This window comes from Drosophila montana, unplaced genomic scaffold (genome assembly GCF_035044405.1).
Source record: "Drosophila montana isolate Dmon_TW-CO22-7 unplaced genomic scaffold, ASM3504440v1 contig_2127_1, whole genome shotgun sequence".
Taxonomy (NCBI): domain Eukaryota; kingdom Metazoa; phylum Arthropoda; class Insecta; order Diptera; family Drosophilidae; genus Drosophila; species Drosophila montana.
Genome location: NW_026997035.1, coordinates 501,502 through 523,307, shown reverse-complemented (window position 1 = coordinate 523,307; position 21,806 = coordinate 501,502). Strand labels below are relative to the sequence as shown.

The window sequence follows — 21,806 nt, the reverse complement described above, 5'->3', positions numbered from 1 at the left end:
ATGGTATACAGATACTGGCATTATATACTGGGATATAAATACAAGTATACAAATACTGGTAAAAACTGGTATAATATTACTGGTATATTTCAAAAATTATTATAAATTATAATAAAAAATTTTAAACTGTATTTTCAATTTTAATTCAAACCAGAAAAAGTATATACACACTGGTATATAAATACTGGTATTTGTGCTACATCTATTAGTTGTGTGAACCTTTAAATGCAAATATTAGTATGCTGATTAAAATGGTAAACAAGTATTTCCATCTTACTTCCAAAATGGAACTGGTATATATATGCTGGTACATAAATATTAGAATTAATGTATTTTTTTAGATTTGTTTGGTGTACCCTTTTATAAAAATATTAATATGCTGATAACAAAGATTGAGCTGTATTTCTAACTTAAATACAAACTACAAGAAGTATATATATATTCTGATATATAAATGCTTTTTCTTTATGTATTTTTTCTTTCTTTGAATCCTTTAATGAAAAATTTCTTAATAAATATATAGTTATATATCCAAATTAAAGCTAAAAAACAAATGCTATATTTATATACTAAGTATATAATTCTGGTATTCATTTAATTTTTTTTGTGTGAACTGCAACTGGAATACATATACTGGTATATAAATACTGGTATTATGTATTACTTTTATAGTTTTAAAACTAAATTGCCAACTTAATTGATACAAACTGAATTATAATAAAAGTTTTAAATCTTAAAACCAGTATAAAATTAAGTTCGAAATCCTTTAAAATCGTTCAAGCCGGTTCGAGTTAAATTTTCCCACACTTTCGCCTTGCCTTACTAATAACTGAAAATAGATTTTAAGAATATATTCGTTTCGGATTTATCATCTATCATGTCAAAAAATACCTTTTTCGGGGTTTTTCCAATACATAAAAATGACTCCAAGCTGTTCATGACAAACTTGCTTGTTTATTAAACGTTGCTAATAAACATGACATAAACTGAACTAGCTAGCTTAATAAACAAACAATTGATTAGGGCGCGAAACCCGCATTGATTAGATAAGTCTTATCTCAAGACCATAAAAATACGAAGTGTATTATAATATTATAAAACCTGTGCAGCCCAGTTAAGTGAGTTCAGTTGAGCAAAGTAACTCCAGTCGTTCGCATTTAGAGATTGCTCAAGGCCAAATATTAGCTATGCACCCGCACGGACCTCCACCACCGCATCATCACGGACCGCCGCCTCCGCACCACCATGGCCCGCCGCCGCACCACCATGGCCCGCCGCCGCATCACCATGGCCCGCCGCCGCATCACCATGAACCTCCACATCATCATGGACCTCCTCCACCGCACTATTGCCCACCTCCGCATCATCATGGACCTGGGCCACAACCTCGTTAATGTAGCATAGCCCAATCCAAAAACCTAGAATGTCATTTATTTTGGAATACCAGACAATATACAAATTATGTATATAATTTGTTCTAGAGCTCTCAAGCATTCTTTTATAGTTTTTATATTATACCAAATGAAAAATCATTTTTATATTCAACCAAAAAAATCAAAACAAATAACACAATTGAAGAAATAAAAAAATTAGTCAACAAAACAAGTGCCTTTAAAAATGATCTAAAGTTCTTTTTTTATAAAAATATATGACAGATATTCCTGGAATGTGGGCATAAAATCTTGAGGAAACACTCTGGTCTTCAATAGAAATATCGAGTACTTGAGTTGTTTGTAATTATTTTTGGGGACTTAAGTATTTCCATAGCATTTTTTCTTCTTTCGTTATTGCTAGAATTATTTTTATGATATATTTAAATGTATATTTTAAATATATATTTAGCTGGCTCGAAGTCCGGTCAATTACTATCAAAAATGAAAAACAATTTTATTTTAATATATATTTCTCCAATATATTTCTATTTTGTTTAAGATTTTTGTTGCATATTGGGTAAATTGGTATTTTCTTAATTTATGTTGCTGTATTTTTGCAATCATTTCAAACAAAATTTTTAATTTGTTTAATACGATGTTAGCGGAGGAAGTTCTAGAATATTAATATTTATGTGAAACAAGATATTGGAAATATAAAATATGGAAAACAAATTTATTCCAATTTTAGAGTGTCGAAATATCATTCGTCGGCATGCCCGCAGCTTTATAAAAAGAAATATATAATATTATTATTATCATATTCCACATAAATATTCCACGGCTAAAATTTACAAACAAGAAAATATTTAAGAACAACAAACTTATTAGTCAAACTTAGATAAAAGTGGACACCTCATTTTTTTGACTATTTCTTATCTATTTGAGGTTTATCTAAAAGTCAGTTATTTGTAGGGTTTTCCAAACTTTTAACTGTGTATGACTAAAAATATTTACATGCTTAATTGCTATTACTCATGATATGTACCCAAATATTTGTTATATTGATTAGGAGAATATTCGACTTAAGATTAGATAAGGCTTATCGTGAAATATGTCGGGTATAAATTCATAATATGGTTTTTGTGTCAGTTATCTGAGGGTTTAGTTAGCACCTGAAGCTCGCGCGTAACGCACGTGTAGTAAACAGCTTTAAAAGTTAAGACAAAAAAATGCCACCGCCACACGGAGGACCCGGGCATGGAGGACACGGGCATGGAGGACACGGGCATGGCGGCCCACCACATGGTGGCCCACCACATGGCGGACATGGACATGGACATGGGCCCGGGCATGGACCACGACCTTGCTTATGCTGCACAATTTTATAGAATATGTCTCTAAGGCGCGTGGCACACACGACGTATGGAATTTACAAAAGAAATACTATGTAGTTTTAATGTGTCAATAAAGTATAAAGAGAGAGAGTTGTTAATGAATATGAAGTAAAAGTGGTTGCTAAACAGCTGTTTAATTAGTCAAATCAAGTGGCCTCAGCAATTAATGAGTGGCTAATCATTATGCCTAAATACTTTAAAACCACAAAAGCCGCTTACGCAGCGGTTACTTTTATAAACATATATAAATTATATATATGTATGCGTGTGTGTGTATGTATGTGTGGCCTTGCGTGTCGAATTCTGTTCAGCACATGTGTGGGTGGGCGCGGTCCACACACACACACACACACACACACACACACACACACACACACAGCGCTTTAATTTATAGCAGTCAAGTTGGAGCAGACCAGAAGACATACAAGTGCCATAAATTTTGGCAAAGGAACACATTATTTATACTGTCAACTGGCTATATTTGAAACGGAATCCAACGCTACAATATACTACCTATAAATAAGTGCATTACCCGGCCAAAAAAAATGGAGCAGAAGACGGGACGCAAACCCGTAACAAGTAGCGCTCATTTTGGTATAAGTCTTCATTAGCGGTTAAAAGGCTGACCTACAATGGGGGCCAGCTAACTGGCGATGCCAATGGGTTTTTCATACGCATTGAACTGTCGCCGCAGCGTTAAAGCCGGAAATGCCCGAAACAACAACAATGAGTCAAGCGAGCGAGCAACAACACAAACAACAACAATGCCGTATGCGCTGAAAAGGACGAGCCAAAGGAAGGCAACAACGACAGCGGCCAAAAGGAAAATGCTTAAAGTTCAAATTAAGCACAACAGCTGGCGAAAAATTGAATTGAAGGCAACAACAGCAGCAGCAACAGCAACAACAACAACAGCCACAATGTCGCTGCCCCACGCACCCCCGCGCCGCTCGCCTGCCAAGCCAAAGCATTTGAACGACAACAGGCAACGAGGCTGCTAAGGAAAAACCAAATAAAAAAAAAACAATATATATACATATATATAAAAAGGAAAAACCCGAAGCATGCTTCAAGGCGCCGAGGCCGCAAATACACGAGCTCAACTCGTGCCAACAGCTGGCAAAGCGAGAGCGACGAGAGAGGGAAAGAGCGCGCGCGACTCAAAAAGCGAGAGCGCAAGTTATCAGAGAGCCGCTCAGTGGCGCCAAATGCGAGTCAAGCGTTAAGTTTACGTACTAAGCAACGCATGCGCCCATTCATTGAGTCAAAATATAAACAGAGAGCATTACGTACAATTCGACCAAACTGTGTTTTAGTATTTTGTAGAATGCTTCGAGGTTTGGGTGCCAACATTTCATTGCCAGCTTGATAAGAAGTCCGTCATTATTATGCCTGATACGAGTACGAGTAGAAGTACGACTACGAGTACCTGTATTGCCGGTAAGAACCAAACATCTTATCTGCAAAAAAACTGCAAGGGTAACAAACGAGCAATTGTTAGAGACAAGTGCATATTGTGTATAGCTTTGGCTGTTGGGGCTTAAAGAATTAAGGCATTCAAGCATTTGGTTATGTGATTCAGCAGTTTGTCATATTTTAAATAGGTGTGATTAAAGTTGAGATAAGATACATATATCAGCTTTGGTTGAAAAAAGTTTTCCTCATAGTCTTTTGCACTGTGACGTTTGCTATTTAATAACAATATTAGCCCAATTGTTTAACATGATTGCCGCAAGAGCTGTTGCTCAAAAATAGGTTTTTTAAATGCCAAATTTTTTTGTCTCACCGAACATTGAGAATTAGGAAGTTTATAATGCCTAAAATATAACAGAAATCTTTATCTCCCATTTTCTATAGAAATAGTTTTAAATAAACACAACGTTAAATATCTGAATACAGAAACATAGTTATAAGTTATAACTCAAGAGGGTCTTGTGAAGGTCGCAAAGATTTTTTGGTTCGAAATAATATAATTGGATAATATAATATTGCGTAACGTGTTGAACACGACAATCATATAATATATCTACAATTATTATTGTAAAATGTGTTAAACATTAAAAACCAACTAATTTCAATAGAGACATAATAAAACTAATTAAAAAATAAAAATAAATTAACAAACAAATTAATAGCAAAAAGTAATTAATTTATAATGAATTTAGAAAGCCAAATTAGGTAGATACAGTAAATTAAATTTATAATAAGAACATTTCTAACAAAATTATTAATTTTATAAATTACATTGCTTTATTGAAAATGCTAAAAAAAATTTGAACCAAGATACGATCCAAAATCTAGGTACTTAGTAGATGTAAAAAACAGATTCACGAAGTGGGCGAGACAGTGCATTGAATCGTCAAACGATCCACCATACTTTTTGTTAGCTACTAAAAAAAAAAATAAGCAAGTAAAATATATTACTAACCCAGCAAAGTGATAAATTTTTTTGAAATTTGCATAAAAAGTTTTAATTTTTTATTTGTTGTTTTGGAAGTATAAAACCAAATTGTCTTATCATACTTTAATAATTAATTAATATTATTATAATAATAATAATAATTATTATTAGTATTATTATTTTTTATTAATAATATTATTATTATTATTATTATTATTATTATTATGATTATTATGATTATTATTATTATTATTATTATTATTATTATTATTATTATTATTATTATTATTATTATTATTATTATTTCTATTTTTATTGTTATTCTTATCATTATTAGTTTTACTATTATTATTATTATTATGATTATTATTATTATTAATTAACAAAATATTGCATCTTAAAGTTGATTAAGGACCTTTGGATATCTTATGCATTATAACTTAACCTTAGTCTAAGAGACCTTACTCTACTTTAAGTCAAAAAAATAGACAAATAATATTTAGGCTTATCTAAACCTAACCAAAATCCCTATACACACATATGCAACAGTGAGTTTTAGCTCTGCGTGAACTTTAGTTTTTCCTTTAAATATTAAATTAATTCTTTTACCTTGCGATTCGCTTAATTTGCAACGTAGCATTTAATTATGTACTCGGCAGTTGCATTATGTTGGAAAGTGCTGGGCTATAATGCTGGCCATATATCCTAAGCATGTAATTATAAATGTGAGTGTTGGTGCTGGCTGGTGGCCACGCCCACTGTTTAAGTACGGGCTGCTAGTGCATAAATTATGTTAGGCCAAAGTGCAAGCAAAGTTATTTGCAACATAAACCTTGCACACACACGCGTTCATACAAACACATAGCGACATAGAGCCTTGGTTTGTTAGAAAGATTAACGCGTGCATTTTGTTTTTTATGCCAACAGCTCATAAAAACACGCCAGCTCACACGCACACACACACCACACACACACAAGTAGAGATACTTAAGCTAAGCCGTCTGCGCGCAGCGTGAATAAAAAAAAAACAAACTGCAACGGAAGCTGCGCCTCCGTCATGTGCTCGGGCGTTGTCACTTTTAGTATGGGGGCTGCAGGAAGGGGCGTGGCTGCAACAGAATGAGTGCAGCAGCGACTGCTCATGGCGGCCACTTCAGCGACAATAATAAGCGCCACAACAGCAGCGTCAGCGGAAGCAGAAGGCGACGGCAACGACTGCCCCTAGAAGGTGCGAACCGTGGCGTCTGTTAATGATAATGATGACAGTGTGTCGCCGGCTTTGCTGCTCCCGCCGCTGCTGCTCCTTATGCTGACGCTGACGCTAACGCTGTAGGACACTCGGCGCGCTAGTTAAAGTTTTAATTTGGCATATTATAGTGGCTGTAGTGGCGCAGCGTGCGCTCGTTAGATACGGATATGGATATGAGCATATGGTATTATGTGAATACAAGTGGAGAAGCTTACATGCCACAGACCAAAAAAAAATGTTGCTAGTGAAACCAACAACACTTGAGCTTGAAACAGCTGGCATTGAGCCGGGGCCAAAGAAATGAGGAAAGGCTAAAGAGCATACTTAGCCTCCGGAATGTGCATATAAAAGAAGTAGATAACAGAGCTCAAGAACTCAATTAAACAGAAGACAGAAAACTGAACGCCTTATTGATTTTGCACCTAAATAGATGTTGATGAAAAATTTCAAGATTTATGTTTTATGTTGTGCATTTTGTAGAATTAATTTTTTATTTTGTAATAGGAATTTTTAGGTAAAAATATCTTATCAATTATTAATTTTTGAATGCTTTTCAAATTTTTTCCTTAAAAAATAATTAGGAAGTTCTTCAAATTTTGTATGTTTTGCAATTTCTAGAATTGGTTTGTTTAAATTTTGAAAAAAATTGAGTTGAAATGCAATTTATAGGATTGTTTTTTTTTGTTTAACATTTTATATAAAAAATTGCAATTACTAATTTCTAAATATTTTGACCTCTTGCGTTTTTAGAAATTCGTTCAAGACTTTCTGTTTTCAGTTTTTAAGCTAATATAGCATTCTTAAAACGGAATCGTTTTATGTGCAGAATTCAATTTTGGAGACGGAATATTTTCTAGTGTATTTTTACGATCAAATTTAAATACACAATTTTTTGTTAAAATTAATGTTAAATGTTTTGTTTTCTTAACCTAGGGTATATATCAACAATTTCTAATATAAAACCATGACTTTGCCAAGCCGAAATCGATTTTTAAGCTTAATAGCATTTTGGCCTTTATCTTTATTTGGCATGAAAGTTTACTCAATTTTCTGTTTTACTATTTTTGGGGATTTATCCTTAAACAATATTTCAAAAAAATATATACATATCGGGAGATCGAGACTATTCTCTATTAAATTAAATGCTTGGTTATTTTCTTTGTAGGGATGTCGATCAAAGTATTTTCAAACTACATTTATTTATTTCTTGTCTTACATTTTTTTTTGAATAAAATGGACTTATGCACTAAGCCATAAAAAAGAACTTCATCATATATAGACGGATTGATATCATGTTTCAACGGAAGCCGAAAAGGGACCGAGTTACTCATATTATTAGCCAATTACTTAAAAAACTAAATTCCACTTCAATTAAATTCTAATTTTAGCAAAAGTTCCTTTGCATCAAATCTCTTGTGTTGATTTGTCATGGGCTTGGTTTGGGGATTTCAAAGCTGTGCCCAGCTCACACTTTAAGCCATTTAGCATATTATGTGCGAGTTCCTTTAACCCTTAAGTGAAACAGCGCACAAAGCAGCGACAAAAGCAAAGGCGAAGCCAAGACGAAAAAAAGGAAAACAGGAAAGAAAGAGCTGGGAAAATGGGAGAAAGTTTTTTGGCAAGCATTTTCAATTCAATCAAACGCCCACTAAGAGAAATGCAAATACCCAAAAGACAGACTCACAAAACACACGCACACACATGCGTATATACACTTACACACACACATACACACGCACATGTTGGCATTTAAATAAAAATAAACATGGCAAATGGTTAGAAATACTTTGAAACACTTTTAAGCATCATTACATTAGCAAATTTTTCTCTTTGCTATGCAGAAAGGGCAGTGAAAGAGGCATGGGTGGCAGTGGCAAGGGGGCATGGCTGCAGAAAAGGGGGCAGTGACAGCATAATACACACACACACACACATACACAAAAGCGAAATGTTGGCGTAAGAGATTTTTCTGTGCAAAATGTGGGCGTTACTCATGCTGCTGCCTTGCAATTTTATTACATTCGCAAATGGTGTGTTTGTGTGAGTGTGTGTATTTTTGGTGGGCGTGGCCGGCAGCAGCAGCAGCAGCCATAATAAACGTACGACAAAACACATTATGGCCACTTCTTTTTCAGCGGACTTTTCGTGGCATTTTCTAATTTGCATTTAACACAAATGTAATTATTGACAAAGGGCAAAACGCTCTGACAACATGTGAACCGCCAGGCAACAGCAACAGCAACCACAACCAGCACCACCACAACCACCAGCAGCACCACCAACATCGGTTTCTATGTAATTGTCGTTATAATAAATAACTTCAACTGTCCAGCACTTGACACTTGACATCAACTGCAACGGAAGCAGCACACAAAAAAGTACGAGTCCGAACGATTTAAATTCGTAAACTCCTTTTCAATATGCCCTGTAATACCTGATAAAGATATAAGCTTGCATTTAAATCCGAAAATGGGCTAGAAACAGGGCGGAATGGGAAAAATCTGTTTGAATTTATTAAACAAATAATATAATAAGATTAATCTGTTTGACTGACTGACTGACTGACTGACTTAAAGATTGACTGAACTAAATGACTAACTGACTGATTGACTGATTGCCTGACTGACTGATTGGTGATCAACGCACAGCCCAAAACGTAAGAGCTAGGAAGCTAAAACATTCACTGTAGTTACCTTATGTTATTGAAGTGCACGCACGGGGTTTTCGGGAAAATCCACCCGCAACTGCAGAAAAACCACGATAAACGTGTGAATGGAACTTGCTTGTGATAAATACAACTTTGAACGTGGAGTTCAACTTACGGTAAATTGTTGTAAAACTTATGCCACGAAGCCCAAACTTCGTGCATAGTATGCGGCTTATTAAAGATATAGAAATTACCGAAATTCTGATATAAATGTTATTTTAATACATATCTGTTCAAGAACAGAACTAATATTGAAACTAAAGATAAATAAATAAAAAAAATGTTCAAAAAATGATATAATAATTATAAAACGGTTGAACGTGTCTGGCAAATACGCTTTAAAAAATTACGAAAATACTTATATAACTTCTTATTTATACAAGAACAAATACAAATATTATATCTGGAAATTACTAAAGAAAAATTTACACATTACAAAAAAAAATTTTTTATTTGTACAAAAAGCAGTGTCTGGTAAATAGGAAAATATTTTAGGGCAAATATTTTATTTGATATTACAACTGAAGAAATGCTGAAGATAAAAATTGTAAAAGAAAATATTCTTAAAAATTAAAAATTACTTTTATGTGAAAGGTAAATAGTCATTTTATTGGAATAGAAGCCTGAATCGTTAAGTAATATAAGAATAACTTGTTGGTTTTCATTAGGCAATGTATGTATGTATATCAATGTATATCAAGCCTTTGACTGTCTTAACTGGACATCACCTTCACATTCAATATACCGCTCTTTAGCGCTGTTACAGGGTATAAAACAACCAAACTCAACTCGACCGCGTGCAAAGCGCCAGAAAAACAGCGCCGCATATTTCAAACGGGACACATGTAAAAATGCTGAAGCGCTGATAAGGACATTAACATTTGCACAAACACACACAAGCGAAGTTGAGGAGGAACTAATGGGGAATACGTAGTAAATGGTACTCGGTCGGAACTTTACATTCGTATGCGAAAACATCAACAAAAAATCAGCTTTTCCGCGTCGTTTTTGACACGCAAATTTATAACAGCAGCAACAGAAACTTGTTGTGGTGCCCACCAAAATCCCCACCCAACCAACAGAAAATACAAAAATACAAAAGAAAACAACAACACCAACCCGTGAAATAAAAGTGGAAATATAGGTATAAATAAAAGGCAACAAATTTTTAACGCATACAAATGCAATTTAAATTTACTTATTTAGAACCCCGCGGGAATTTCAAATTATTTGCCTTTTCACGCAAATTTAGCGACCATTTTTCTCCAAAGAACAAACAAAAAATAACTAGGAAGAGGGGAAGTCCCCCTTTTAGACAGGTGGCTACCAAATTGGAGTTTACATAGTTATGTGGGAGGGGGCAGTAGCAGAAGAGGGGGCGGAATGGAGCACCCTCTGACATGTGCTGCACAAGTTTTTCGGCTGAATTTTTGGACGATTAGAAAATGCTTCAGAGCAAAGTAAAACCAAAAGGCTCTGACAAATGCCCAGACTTGTTGTTGTTAATGTTGTTGTTGTTGTTGTTGTTTCTGCTCCTGTGGTGATTAATGACGTCGAATGCTGTAAATGCAGACAGCGGGAGAAACGTGCGGGTGGCCGCCAGCCTTGGCAGCTTAATTTAAAATGAAAATTGTACTTAATTTCTAGCGTAGCTTAGCAGGCGACTTGGGTCTCTAGCTGGCTGGGCGGGCAGAGGAGAGGAAAGACATCTGCTGTTGCTTATAGATTAAGACAGAGAGAGAGAGAGAGAGAGAGAGAGAGAGAGAGAGAGAGGGAGAGAAAAAGATAGAATCAGCTTATAGAAAAGCCGTTCGGCAACTCGCCCATCATCAAGCACAGCTCATTGTCTGGCCAGGTTTTGGAATGTATGACTCTATTTATAACGCTTTACACATAATTCAAACACTAAGCAATGTACATCATTTAATGCCAGGCTTCACACGAGATGAGTTTTATAAGGTTAGCCCATAAGTTGGGCTACTTTTGGAGTTAAGCAGCAAGTTGGGTATAAATGTAAATATAATTGAAAACCTTTAAATGAAAATATATATTTAACGCTGTTTATCAGGATTTAAAAAAAAAATGAAAATTGAAATTGAATTGAAATTGAAATTTATTTTAGCAAAAAATATTTAAAGCCTAATATTATATATTTTACAAAATTATAGCCTTAATATAATAGTAATAGAATTTTTAATTATCAAATAATAAAATATTAAAACAACCCCCATCAGTTCATTGCTAGCTTTGATTTATAAAAAATGTAATTTTAAGAATTATTAATTTAAGATTTGTTTTATTACAAGATTATTCTTATTATTATTATAAATAAAATAGTGAAATAAATAATAATAATAATAATAATAAAAATAATAATAATAATAAATAATAATAATAATATTTATAATAATTATGATAATAATAATAAATAATAAAAATAATAATAATAATAATAATAATAATAATAATAATATTTTATAATTTTAAGAATTATTAATTTAATATTGGTTTTATTACAAGATTATTCTTATTATTATTATAAATAAAATAGTGAAATAAATAATAATAATAATAATAATAATAATAATAATAATAATAATAATAATAATAATAATAATAATAATAATAATAATAATAATAATAATAATAATAATAATAATAATAATAATAATAATAATAGTAATAATAATAATAATATTGTTGTTTTACATGTCCCCGTCTCCAATCGCTTTTTGCTGGCTTTGATTTATTTAAAAAAATATGTTTCAAATTTGTATTAATAATTTGTTTCAGTTTATCAGGATTTAAATAAATATGGAAAATAACAGACTGCAATTTGTATCAATATATATTTAATTTAAAATAAAATTCCATGAATCATGAAATCAAAACTAATTTTTTTATAACTTTTTCTTAATATATAAAATAAGTTCATTTAGAATAAAGTTCTAATTTGCCTGCAGGCCGAACCTAAATTGAATTTTGAGTGAAAAAATTTGGAATAAATTTAGCTTAGCTTGGTTATAGCTTTCTTTCTAAGTGCATGGACACATTGACAAAACGCATATGTCCCATACATGTTTAAATTTTCGACTTTCGCCTTTCAAGATTTCAATTTTCAAGTTTGTTCGGCGAACCGCAAACAAATTGAATTAAGATTACCACGTGAGGATTTCAAAGAATTTACACAAAGTCAAACAAGCTTTAGTTTATTATTATTATTATTTGGATGTGAGTGTGGCTGTGGATGGGTGGGCGGTGGGTTGTTGGGCGGAAAAGCGTTGGCAATTTTCAATCGCAATCTGTTTTTTTTCTTGTTTTTGGTTTATTTCTTTCGAGCAAAAGCTACTTTATTTTGACAGCAGACAAACAAATGTCAGAATTGAAATTAAAAGGGAAGCAGCGACAGGCAGACAAGAGCGGGAAAAACTTGGTGAAAAACATGAAGAAGAAGAATCAGCAGCAGCAGTAAGAAGTGGCAGCCGCATTACGCATCAGCGACAGCTACTACCAACTCTCTCTCTCTCACCCTCTCTTTTTCCCTACACCCACACGCATTGCTCTGCTGACTTTCTTGCATTCCCGTATTTGCTTTGGTTTTCCTTTGTGTGTGTGCGTGTATTTTTTTGTTGTTTTTGTACATTTCACACAGCGTGAAATTTTCTAAATGTCATTTTGCTGTCATCTCGTGGATAATAAGATTACAACTACGTTGAAATAATAGGATTCAAATGAAAAAACTTTGCCGTCGTCTGTCTTTTACTCCTGCTTCAGCTTCCTCATCCACTGCCTCTTCTTCTTCTGCTCCTTTGACTTTTCCTTGCGCATCTCAACTTTCAATACGACTTACACCTCGAACTCAGATATATATCTGAAAAGTCCCCAGTCCAAAATGTGGGTGAGATTCTTGGCAAAGTGCAAAGTTTTCATTTGGTCGCGCTGATTGAGTAGTGCGATAATGATTAAGCAGCTGCCAAGTAACTCCCGCCAAAGCTGTACCCAAAAAGAAATAAAATCAAAACATACATCGACAAAATAAACATAATTCGGTAAAAGCAGACTTATGATCTCGAGACCACACTTCAGACGTCTGCACAATGCCCGTCTGCATGCATAATTGATTCGATCGTTCGTCTTTAATGAGCCAAAGCAAAACTAGAAGAAAAAATAGGTTTGCTTTCATAGATCCCGCCCGCAGGCTAGAAGTTGACGAAAGTACTTGCCATTATAGCAAAAAAGAAAGACTGAAAACAGAAGTAGATAAATAAAACTACAAGCTGGCCAAAAAGCGACAGCTTGGATAGATCACTGCCGCGGGCTCATTAAAATAAAAACCGGCTTTCATTACCGCAAAACTCGACTATAAAAGCACAGCGCAACAATCCACACAGCATCAGAACTTCTTCAGCGTTCTAACAAGTCATAAGTACATAAAAAATATCAAAATGAATCCCATTTTTGTGATCACTTTGAGTGCTGTGTTTGTGGCTCTGGCTGTGGCATCGGTAAGTAGAAATAATAGATCAGAAGAGAAGTAAAAGAAGCTGGAAAAAAATATTAGCAAAAAGAGGAATAAGATAAGTTAAAGCTGAACAATATTACGAATAAAATGAGATTCTGGAACTGTAAGTAGAAATAACAAATCAGAAGAGAAGTGGAAAAAGTTAGGAATGACAAGTACTTAAGTTTAAGGTCAGCAAATAGAAAAAAAAAATGATTTAAGAACTATTAGATGACAAATCAAATAATAAGAGAATTAAAGAGAATGAAGAAGATAAGTTAAGGAAAAAGCCGAACAATATTTTGAATAATATGAGATTCTGGAACTGTTATAATAGGATTAGGTGTAGAAAGAAGAAAATGTAATGAAAAAAGGTGAAAGGAGGAGAAAATAAAAGAGATAAGTTACACAAAAATCAGAAGATACAAGTATTAGAGAAAAAAAGAGAAACAATGAACTGTTATAATGAGATATAAATTAAGAAGAAAAAGAAGTGGGAATGGGTCTTCTATACAGATATAATAAGTGTCCAGTAAATTTAAAAAGAAAGTACAGTCAAAAAGTAACTTTCGAATAAAAAGAAGAAGCAAAAAGAGTCGGAGCTAGCAAATACTTATATCTAAAAGATACAGCAACTGATTTCGATTTGATTTTACCCATTACCAAATCCAAACTCACAGCCAATTGAGCTGACCGAGGATCAAAAGGCTCTGACCAAGCAGTATGGTGAGCAGTGCGCCAAGGAGGTCAACCTGACCGAAGAGGAGGTGGCCAAGGTGAAGGCCAAGGACTTCAAGAGCCCCAGCGAGAATATCAAGTGCTTTGCCAACTGCTTCTTCGAGAAGGTCGGCACACTCAAGGATGGCGTTGTCCAGGAGGAGGTTGTTCTCAAGAAGCTCGGCGCACTTATTGGCGAGGAGAAGACCCGCGAGGCGTTGACCAAATGCGGTGGCATTAAGGGCGAGAATAACTGTGATACGGCAACCAAATTGCACGAATGCTTCGAGTCCTTCAAGCCCATCGAGGTGCAGGCTTAAAGCAGCGACCAGCACATGCTGACAAATTGTAATTAATTTATGCGTGCATTGAAAAACAACAATAATAACTATATATCATAATAGACAAAACAAAAGGTGTATCTGTGTGTGGGGGTGGGTGTATTTGCGTGTGTGTGCATTAGTTAACCAAACGGACTTTGCTGCCTTCCAAATGCACTGTTCGACGAGTATGTTTTTCAGTGGTTGCAAAAATATGTAAACAACACGCAACTATTCTTTTGGAATGCATTTTGCCGCCTATAGAGCATGAGAAACAACTGAATTTGTCAGCGATTGTTTCAGTATGTTTTTGTAAAAGTATTATGCATTAGCTGCTGTTTTGCCTTACGAGGTGGTGAAAAGGGCATGTGGTTATATAAATATTGTGTGCAGATAGACTGCATAGCTTTTGGGACAAATTAAATGCAACCTATGGTCCATTTGGGTGCTTGCACGCACTCGCTGGGATGCGTCACAGTTTGTCACAGCTTAATTGCAGCTTAACTGGCCTCTGGACTGGGCATAAGCCAGCAGCTTAAATGGATTATGTGTACATATTTGTACACACATATATACATATATACTATATAAGTTCTTGTACGTGTGTGAGTGTGTGTGTGTTTGGGTATATGTATTGGCTCATTTGCCATTTTCAATTTGCATAATTAAATGCACAATGCGCGTGTCCACCATCACGATTATGCGGCAAATGCGTTAATATTGTAAAATAACTTTATTATTTAACGGATTTCACTGCGTGATTGCCGCTGTTCGCTTATCATTTATGCAAAGTGCAGCGTTTGCCCCTTGAAGCCTTGCCCTTCAAGCCTTAAGTGCCTTTGCCATGCACTGCTCAAAGTTGTAGACAAAATCGCAGTTGTTGGCGGACTTTGCAACGTTCGTGCCACAGCTGGCCAACTGGGTCTTGATCTTGTCCAGCGGTGCTTTGTTGAAACGTATCTGGCTAAATTTCAGTATGTTCTCGTTGTTGGGTTTACCGTCGGCTGTCACCAGGCCCATTTTCTGGTATAGGCAATTGTGATAGCACTTGTATGCCTCAGAGGCATTGGCCACCTCTTTTTCGGCTGCGATTTGTGCGGCCTCCGCGTCGGGAATCTTCAGCTCCTTGATGCATGCCTGTTGCTTCTCCTTGTAGGCAGCCAAATCTGCAGCACTCTGCGACTGTGAGTGATGTTTAGTTGTAGAAATAATGTTAAGCCATTTACAATTCTTACCAGAACCAGCTCGTAGAGAGAGAACACTACAAAAACAACCACAAATATCTGAACTTTCATCTTGTTACGAATTTTTCAAACTGTTTTTTGTTGCACTAGTACAAGCTGCTTATATAGTCAAAGCTGAAAATATTAGCAGCTTGTAGTTCACCGAAATATAAAAATACTTTTAATTAAGTTATTATATTTCAATTTTGTTTTAATTTTCGCTATAATTGCTTACATTTTTGCTTGTTAAAATTTTCAAACCTAGCGTCAAATTTTTATTTCCTGCATTCGTTTTTTCATTTTATGTAATGATTGTGAATTTTTTGTATAAACAATTTATTTTTTTGGCATGGCTATATGCTGAAATTCACACTGAAAATAGCTGGAATTACATGTTTTAGGATGGTGTACAGACTATGTGATATAATTCTATACCTAGATATGTGTTACACTAGCAGCTATGCTAACATGTTATTGAAACATGAAGAGACTATGCTATGATTAGGTTATTCTATGAAGCTCTGTTAATAGCAGTAGTATGTTTTAAATAAATTACTGCCATCTATATATATTAAAGAGTTAGTCAAAGGTTTTCTCAAAGTGTGGTCAACGTTTGTAGGATAAACATCAAAAATAATGCAACGATTTTAATATTTCTTTGAACGAACGCGACGTCTTGAGCTTGCATTGCTGTGCAGCTTGAGCGTCTGACCAACAGGTCGCCGGTTCAAATCCAGCTTGTAGAGGGTATAATAGTTTTGTCGTGAAATGTGTAACGCCGCGAAGGGGACATCTACCACACCATAAAGTATATATATTCTAGATCAGCATCAACAGCCAATTCGATAAAGCAATATCCGACAGGCGTCTGTTGCTAAGTTTAAAAGCTATCGTATTGAAACTTTGCATAGATCCGTTTCTCTGTTGTAGGCAGTACGTACTTCAAAACCGGCCGGATCGTTCCACATAGGAACGATCAGTCGAAAATTAGGTTCTTGTAAGGAAAATGTTTTTGTTTATCAAGATATCTTGTTCAAGCTTGGCATTCGAAAGTTTCACAACATTGGACCTCTTCGTCTATAGCTGCAAAAGAAAGATCGGTAGGTATGTTTTTATATGGCAAAATAATCTGTTTTCTAAAATTTTTTTTATCAAACTCAGCATTACGAGCTTCAAGGGCGTGCCGAAATATCCTTCTTTCTCGATATATTCGCCATTTGTTGACGCCGGCTATTATTTGTTCTGACATGCTTTATTCCTTGTCGCAGCCCAAAATTATACATTTATTTGTATATTAGAGCAAGCACAGCCGTAAAGCGTGCTACACATTATTTATTGCAGCAAATCAACTTTTACCTTACTTTTTGCCATATGCATAATACAGGTGCATATAACACACACATGTGTATATATATATATATGTAAATTAAATAGATTATAGTTGAATCTATGCTGCTTGTGCCGTTGTTTCGCTGAAGCGCTGAATGATCTCATTGGCCTTATCCGCTTCACTCACAACATTCTCATTCTCATTCTCCTCATTGTCCATAGTTGCCACATCGCCGCCAGATTCGCTGCGCTCGAGCACCTCGCGCAGTCGCTGCTCCGTCTCCAGATTCTTTAGATGATTGTAGCACAAATGCAGCTTGTAGGCGGCCTCACAGCGATTCTTGCTGCTCATGTCCCTGCACTCCTTCAGCTCTGGCTTCAGGCGTTGCATGAGGCCCTGCAATTGCATTCGGAACGCCTCCTCCAGCATCATGTCATAGTGCACCAGGCCCAGGCTTTCGTATAGGCAGCGCACAAAACACTGCAGCGGTTCATTCCGCTTCAGATCCAGAAATGGTGTCGCATTGCTATAGTCCAAGTCGGGCAGATTATTGCCCGTGTTCAGCTCAGCATCAGCAACGTCGCCAGGTGCCAGGGCCGGTTCGTTCTCCCCGTTGTTATTATCATTAAAGAGCAGGCTGAGCCGAAAGAATTTCAGTTGGGACATGGACACATCCGTCTCCCGCATGCACGACTGCAGCAGCTCCTGGTTGAGCTTAGCTGTAGCCTTTGTCTCATTCCGTTCATCCAGTTCGCTGCGAGTCAAGGACATGTTCAGCGAAACAGAGACGGAACGTGCCTGTCTTAGAGAAAGTAAGAGAAAGAAAGAGAGAGAGAGAGAGAGAGTAGTAGAAACCCAGCTCTAGACACTTTCGTGAAAAACTGTATATTACCCAAGCTGGATGCGCTAGTTCACTGAGAAACAGGCTGAGGGCCAATAACAGGGTGACTCGTTTAAACATTTAAATATATTCTGATAAACTCAAATAATTTTTAAGCACCTTCAAAGCGGTCAGTGGACAACTATGTATATGAGACTCACGCGCCAGACGCATGGCATTTTATAAAGCCAATTTTTTTGATAATTATAAGCCGTAAATGTTATTTAATAGCTGCAATATTATGTACACTTTAATTCTCACACGCCTCAATAGACACTGATCGGAAATGGATCAACAGTATTTAGAGTGTATAAATAATGTGAGTGCGAATTTCATGCTCAATGCTTTTAACAGGCAAAGCGATTTTTTGAATCATTTTATAGATTTTAATGACTGCGAATTTTTAGATAAATATTATTAGAAAGGACACAGCTCAGTGCGTAGCCACTGATTGCAAGCAATGCTTCTAAAATGACCCCAACATAATCCAGATCATAATCTTAAAATATTAATTAAAATATAGTCATAAACTAAACTTAAAATTTTGTAATTTTTTCATCTATTTAATTATTTAAGTAATAAGTTTTTTCTTTAAAGTAGTTTTACAATTACTTAGGTAATTAAATTTGAACACTATAATGGAACTACGAAATGGGTAAAAAACATTATTCAATTGCTAAATTTTGACTGAGTTTTTTTTGGGCCAATTAATCAAGCGATTGGAAATGCTTTTAAAGGCATGCGAAGAATGTTATCAAGGTGTGAGATATTTATTGACTGAAGATATCAGACAACTCGGCTAGCCTTAAAAGCAAAATCTAATTGATGAACTTTCTAACAGACGTGTGCTGATTATCTGAAACAGAACACAGAAACAGAAGCTGCTCGCCAGGCACATGTATGTCTTTAAGATCAAAGTAAAGACAGCTGAACTGTCAATGCCACAACACCAATACATATATACATATATATATATATATATTTATAACAACCCCCCGAGCGCAGTTTTTATAAAATTAAATTACATTAATGTGAGAACCGCAGGCAGCCAATCCCCAACCACCATAGCAAAGCACATTCATTGAGCCAACTAACAAGGCTGACAAGACAAGCGAAATAAGAAAAGTTGCCCGGCTGGTTGGCGGTTCCGTACGGACTGTAATGCTCGGCTCGATTTGGCTTGGCTTGGCTGTCTGTCTGTCTGCATGTCCGACTGTCTGTCAAGACAAAGGCTAGTGAAGCATCAATGTGTTTGTCCCTTTGGCAGCGTCCACAGAGCACGCGTGTGGGTTTTCTTTGACAAGCCGCCAGCGCAGAAACCACGAGCTGTCTACTTAAATGCATTAGCTGGGCAGCGGGTGGCAGGGAGGTGGGGCCGGGTGTGTGTTGGGGGTGGGTGCGGCAGAGGGTGCTTTTTAATAGACATTAGTAAACGCATCAGTGATTATGCCAAGGCTTTTGTGCAGACAACTGCAACTGAAACGGATGCTAAATGGAAGTGACAGGACAGTCCGTACTGCCAGGAAGTGACAAAATGAATTATAGACGCTCATCCAGCCAGTCAGTCCGTCAGTCAGTCAGACGGACAGTCTGCCTGTCGTTTGAGTCAGCGTTCAGCTAACGGGCTCCCAAATTCCCCAAGCGTTTGTCCTTTATATGCGAAACGTAACGTAACGTAACGTATTCACGGAGCGTGCAACCCTATAAAAGGTGTCTACTCCGCCCACCTGCACACCTCACTGACCCACTGGCAATTGCAATTGCGCCACGTGCTCAATGAATGTTTAATGATTTGTTAATTGGATTTTGGCTTTTGAACAGCGACAACAACAGCAACAACAACAACAATGAAAGGTCAAGCCCCAAACATGTGCCTATTCATTTGTAACAAACATTACGCATACGTCGTGTTGACCGCCTTTTGTAAAAGCAAAAATAGAAATAAATAAAAGGGGGAAAAAGAAAAGCGAAAGTTTTCAAGTGACGCTCATCAATATTTATGCATTGTATAAACGTGCAAATGCCTTCGGGACCAAGGACTTAACGTCTGATGGCGGTCTGACAGCTGCCATCTAATGATGCCCAACTGTTATGCAAATGTTCAACCAAATGACCAGCACCTGGGCCTAGGTAAATTCTATCCATAAAATAACACACAATACTACTGAGAAATTAACACTTTTCAATATTAAAATTTCTTATTTATATATATGTCAAAGAGCTGGCCCCGACTGACCTGGTTATAAAGTGATCAACTGAATTTCTTAAGTGAAGCTTTCTTTTGTGTCTAATGTTAAGACGAAAGTCTTTGGGGAATTCGATATATAAGTGGGAAGAAATGGGTGGCCAAGACATCAATAACAAGAACCATATAAGTATGCTTTGCAAATGTGTCATCTTGAAACTGTGGGATTTAGGTGCCTGAGCGTTGGACTAACAACTAAGAATTTGCCGGTTCGAATCATACGGCAATTTGCAATGTTTCTATTTTTATATCCTTGTAGAGAGTATTACAATTTAGTCATGAAATATGTAATGCATAGAAGGAGACATCTACGACCCCATAATATACATTTATAAAGGATCATCATAGAGTGCAACAGCCGAGTTGATATAGCCATGTCCGTCTTTCTGCTTCTGTTCGAACTAGTCTGTCAGTTTGAAAGCTATCGTCATGAAATTGTTTCATATTTCTGTTGCATATGTCATATGTACATATGTCGGTGCCGGTCGAATGGGACCCTTATATCATATAGCTGCCATAGGAACGATTGGTCCAAAAGTATGTTCGTGTATCGAAAACTTTTTCTATTAAGATATCTTGACCAAACTCGGCATTTATAAGTTTCACTATGCTCTTTACATATAATTAATATCTTATCTTACGATCGGTCGAAAAGTAGGTCACTGACAAATTTTTGCGATCCAAGACATTTTCATCAAACTTAAAATTAACAAGCTGCGCTGTTCTTACATATCTGCAAAACCGGGTATTAAATCTTCGGCTACCTATCTTCCTGAATTTCTGGTTTTTTTTTAATTTGATATTATTCACAAAGAAAAAAACAAAGCGAAATGGATGAGTCTATAGAACTTGCTTGTTTTTCTAGTTTTTTTTTTTCTAGTCAATTATACAATTGAAATTTCTTGGTGATTTCATGCACTCTTTTTCGTTTTTATCAACTTTTTAAATGTGGTTTCGATATATCAGATACTGGTAATGTGTTGTTTAGTACAAACTGGTCTGGTCATAGCACTCGATCACCGCCCAGGTGGTATCACACTAATTGTCAAATTTAAGGCAACGCACTTGGCTTGTGCTTGCGGCCTTGACCTTATCATTTTCCAATATGGGATTCACTGTTTAGAGCACCTCATCTGATAAATAAGTCTAAATCTCTATGATGAAATTGGCTAAAAACTGTAAAAAGTCCTGGCCAAGATGGACGATTGAGTGACACGTTTTCAGTGCGTCTTCAAGGAAAGAATATAGACAAGTAGAGTTGAGATTGGTTACTTTGATCAGCAATCAAACGATCCGAAGAATTACAACTTTCATATCTCTATTTTATTGTATTTCACTATGCTGAAAACAACTTTTTAATAAATCAATTTACTGTCTTTTGCATATATCGATCGCTTGGCTTTTATAGCGCAAGATTCCCAGAGAGTATATTTTGTGATATGATAAAATTATGCTTATTCAATTAG

General features: G+C 35.7%; 3 protein-coding genes across 3 annotated transcripts; 1 reads left to right on the top strand and 2 right to left on the bottom strand.

Moving 5' to 3' along the window:
• The first annotated feature begins 13,512 nt into the window (after positions 1-13,512).
• On the top strand, positions 13,513-14,757 carry Obp56a (Odorant-binding protein 56a). The gene is made up of 2 exons (XM_064680517.1): positions 13,513-13,629; positions 14,306-14,757. Exons 1-2 carry the CDS (start codon positions 13,570-13,572, stop codon positions 14,660-14,662), a joined length of 417 nt encoding a protein of 138 aa, XP_064536587.1. The 5' UTR covers positions 13,513-13,569; the 3' UTR covers positions 14,663-14,757.
• Positions 14,758-15,376: 619 nt separating this feature from the next.
• On the bottom strand, positions 15,377-15,969 carry Obp56b (Odorant-binding protein 56b). Its single transcript, XM_064680516.1, has 2 exons — positions 15,898-15,969; positions 15,377-15,844 (listed from the first exon to the last, which is right to left on the bottom strand). Exons 1-2 carry the CDS (start codon positions 15,955-15,957, stop codon positions 15,485-15,487), a joined length of 420 nt encoding a protein of 139 aa, XP_064536586.1. The 5' UTR covers positions 15,958-15,969; the 3' UTR covers positions 15,377-15,484.
• Positions 15,970-17,332: 1,363 nt separating this feature from the next.
• Positions 17,333-18,274, bottom strand: Obp56c (Odorant-binding protein 56c). The gene is made up of 2 exons (XM_064680619.1): positions 18,257-18,274; positions 17,333-18,076 (listed from the first exon to the last, which is right to left on the bottom strand). The coding sequence occupies exons 1-2, from the start codon at positions 18,272-18,274 to the stop codon at positions 17,333-17,335; spliced, it is 762 nt and encodes a 253-aa protein (XP_064536689.1).
• Positions 18,275-21,806: the final 3,532 nt, after the last annotated feature.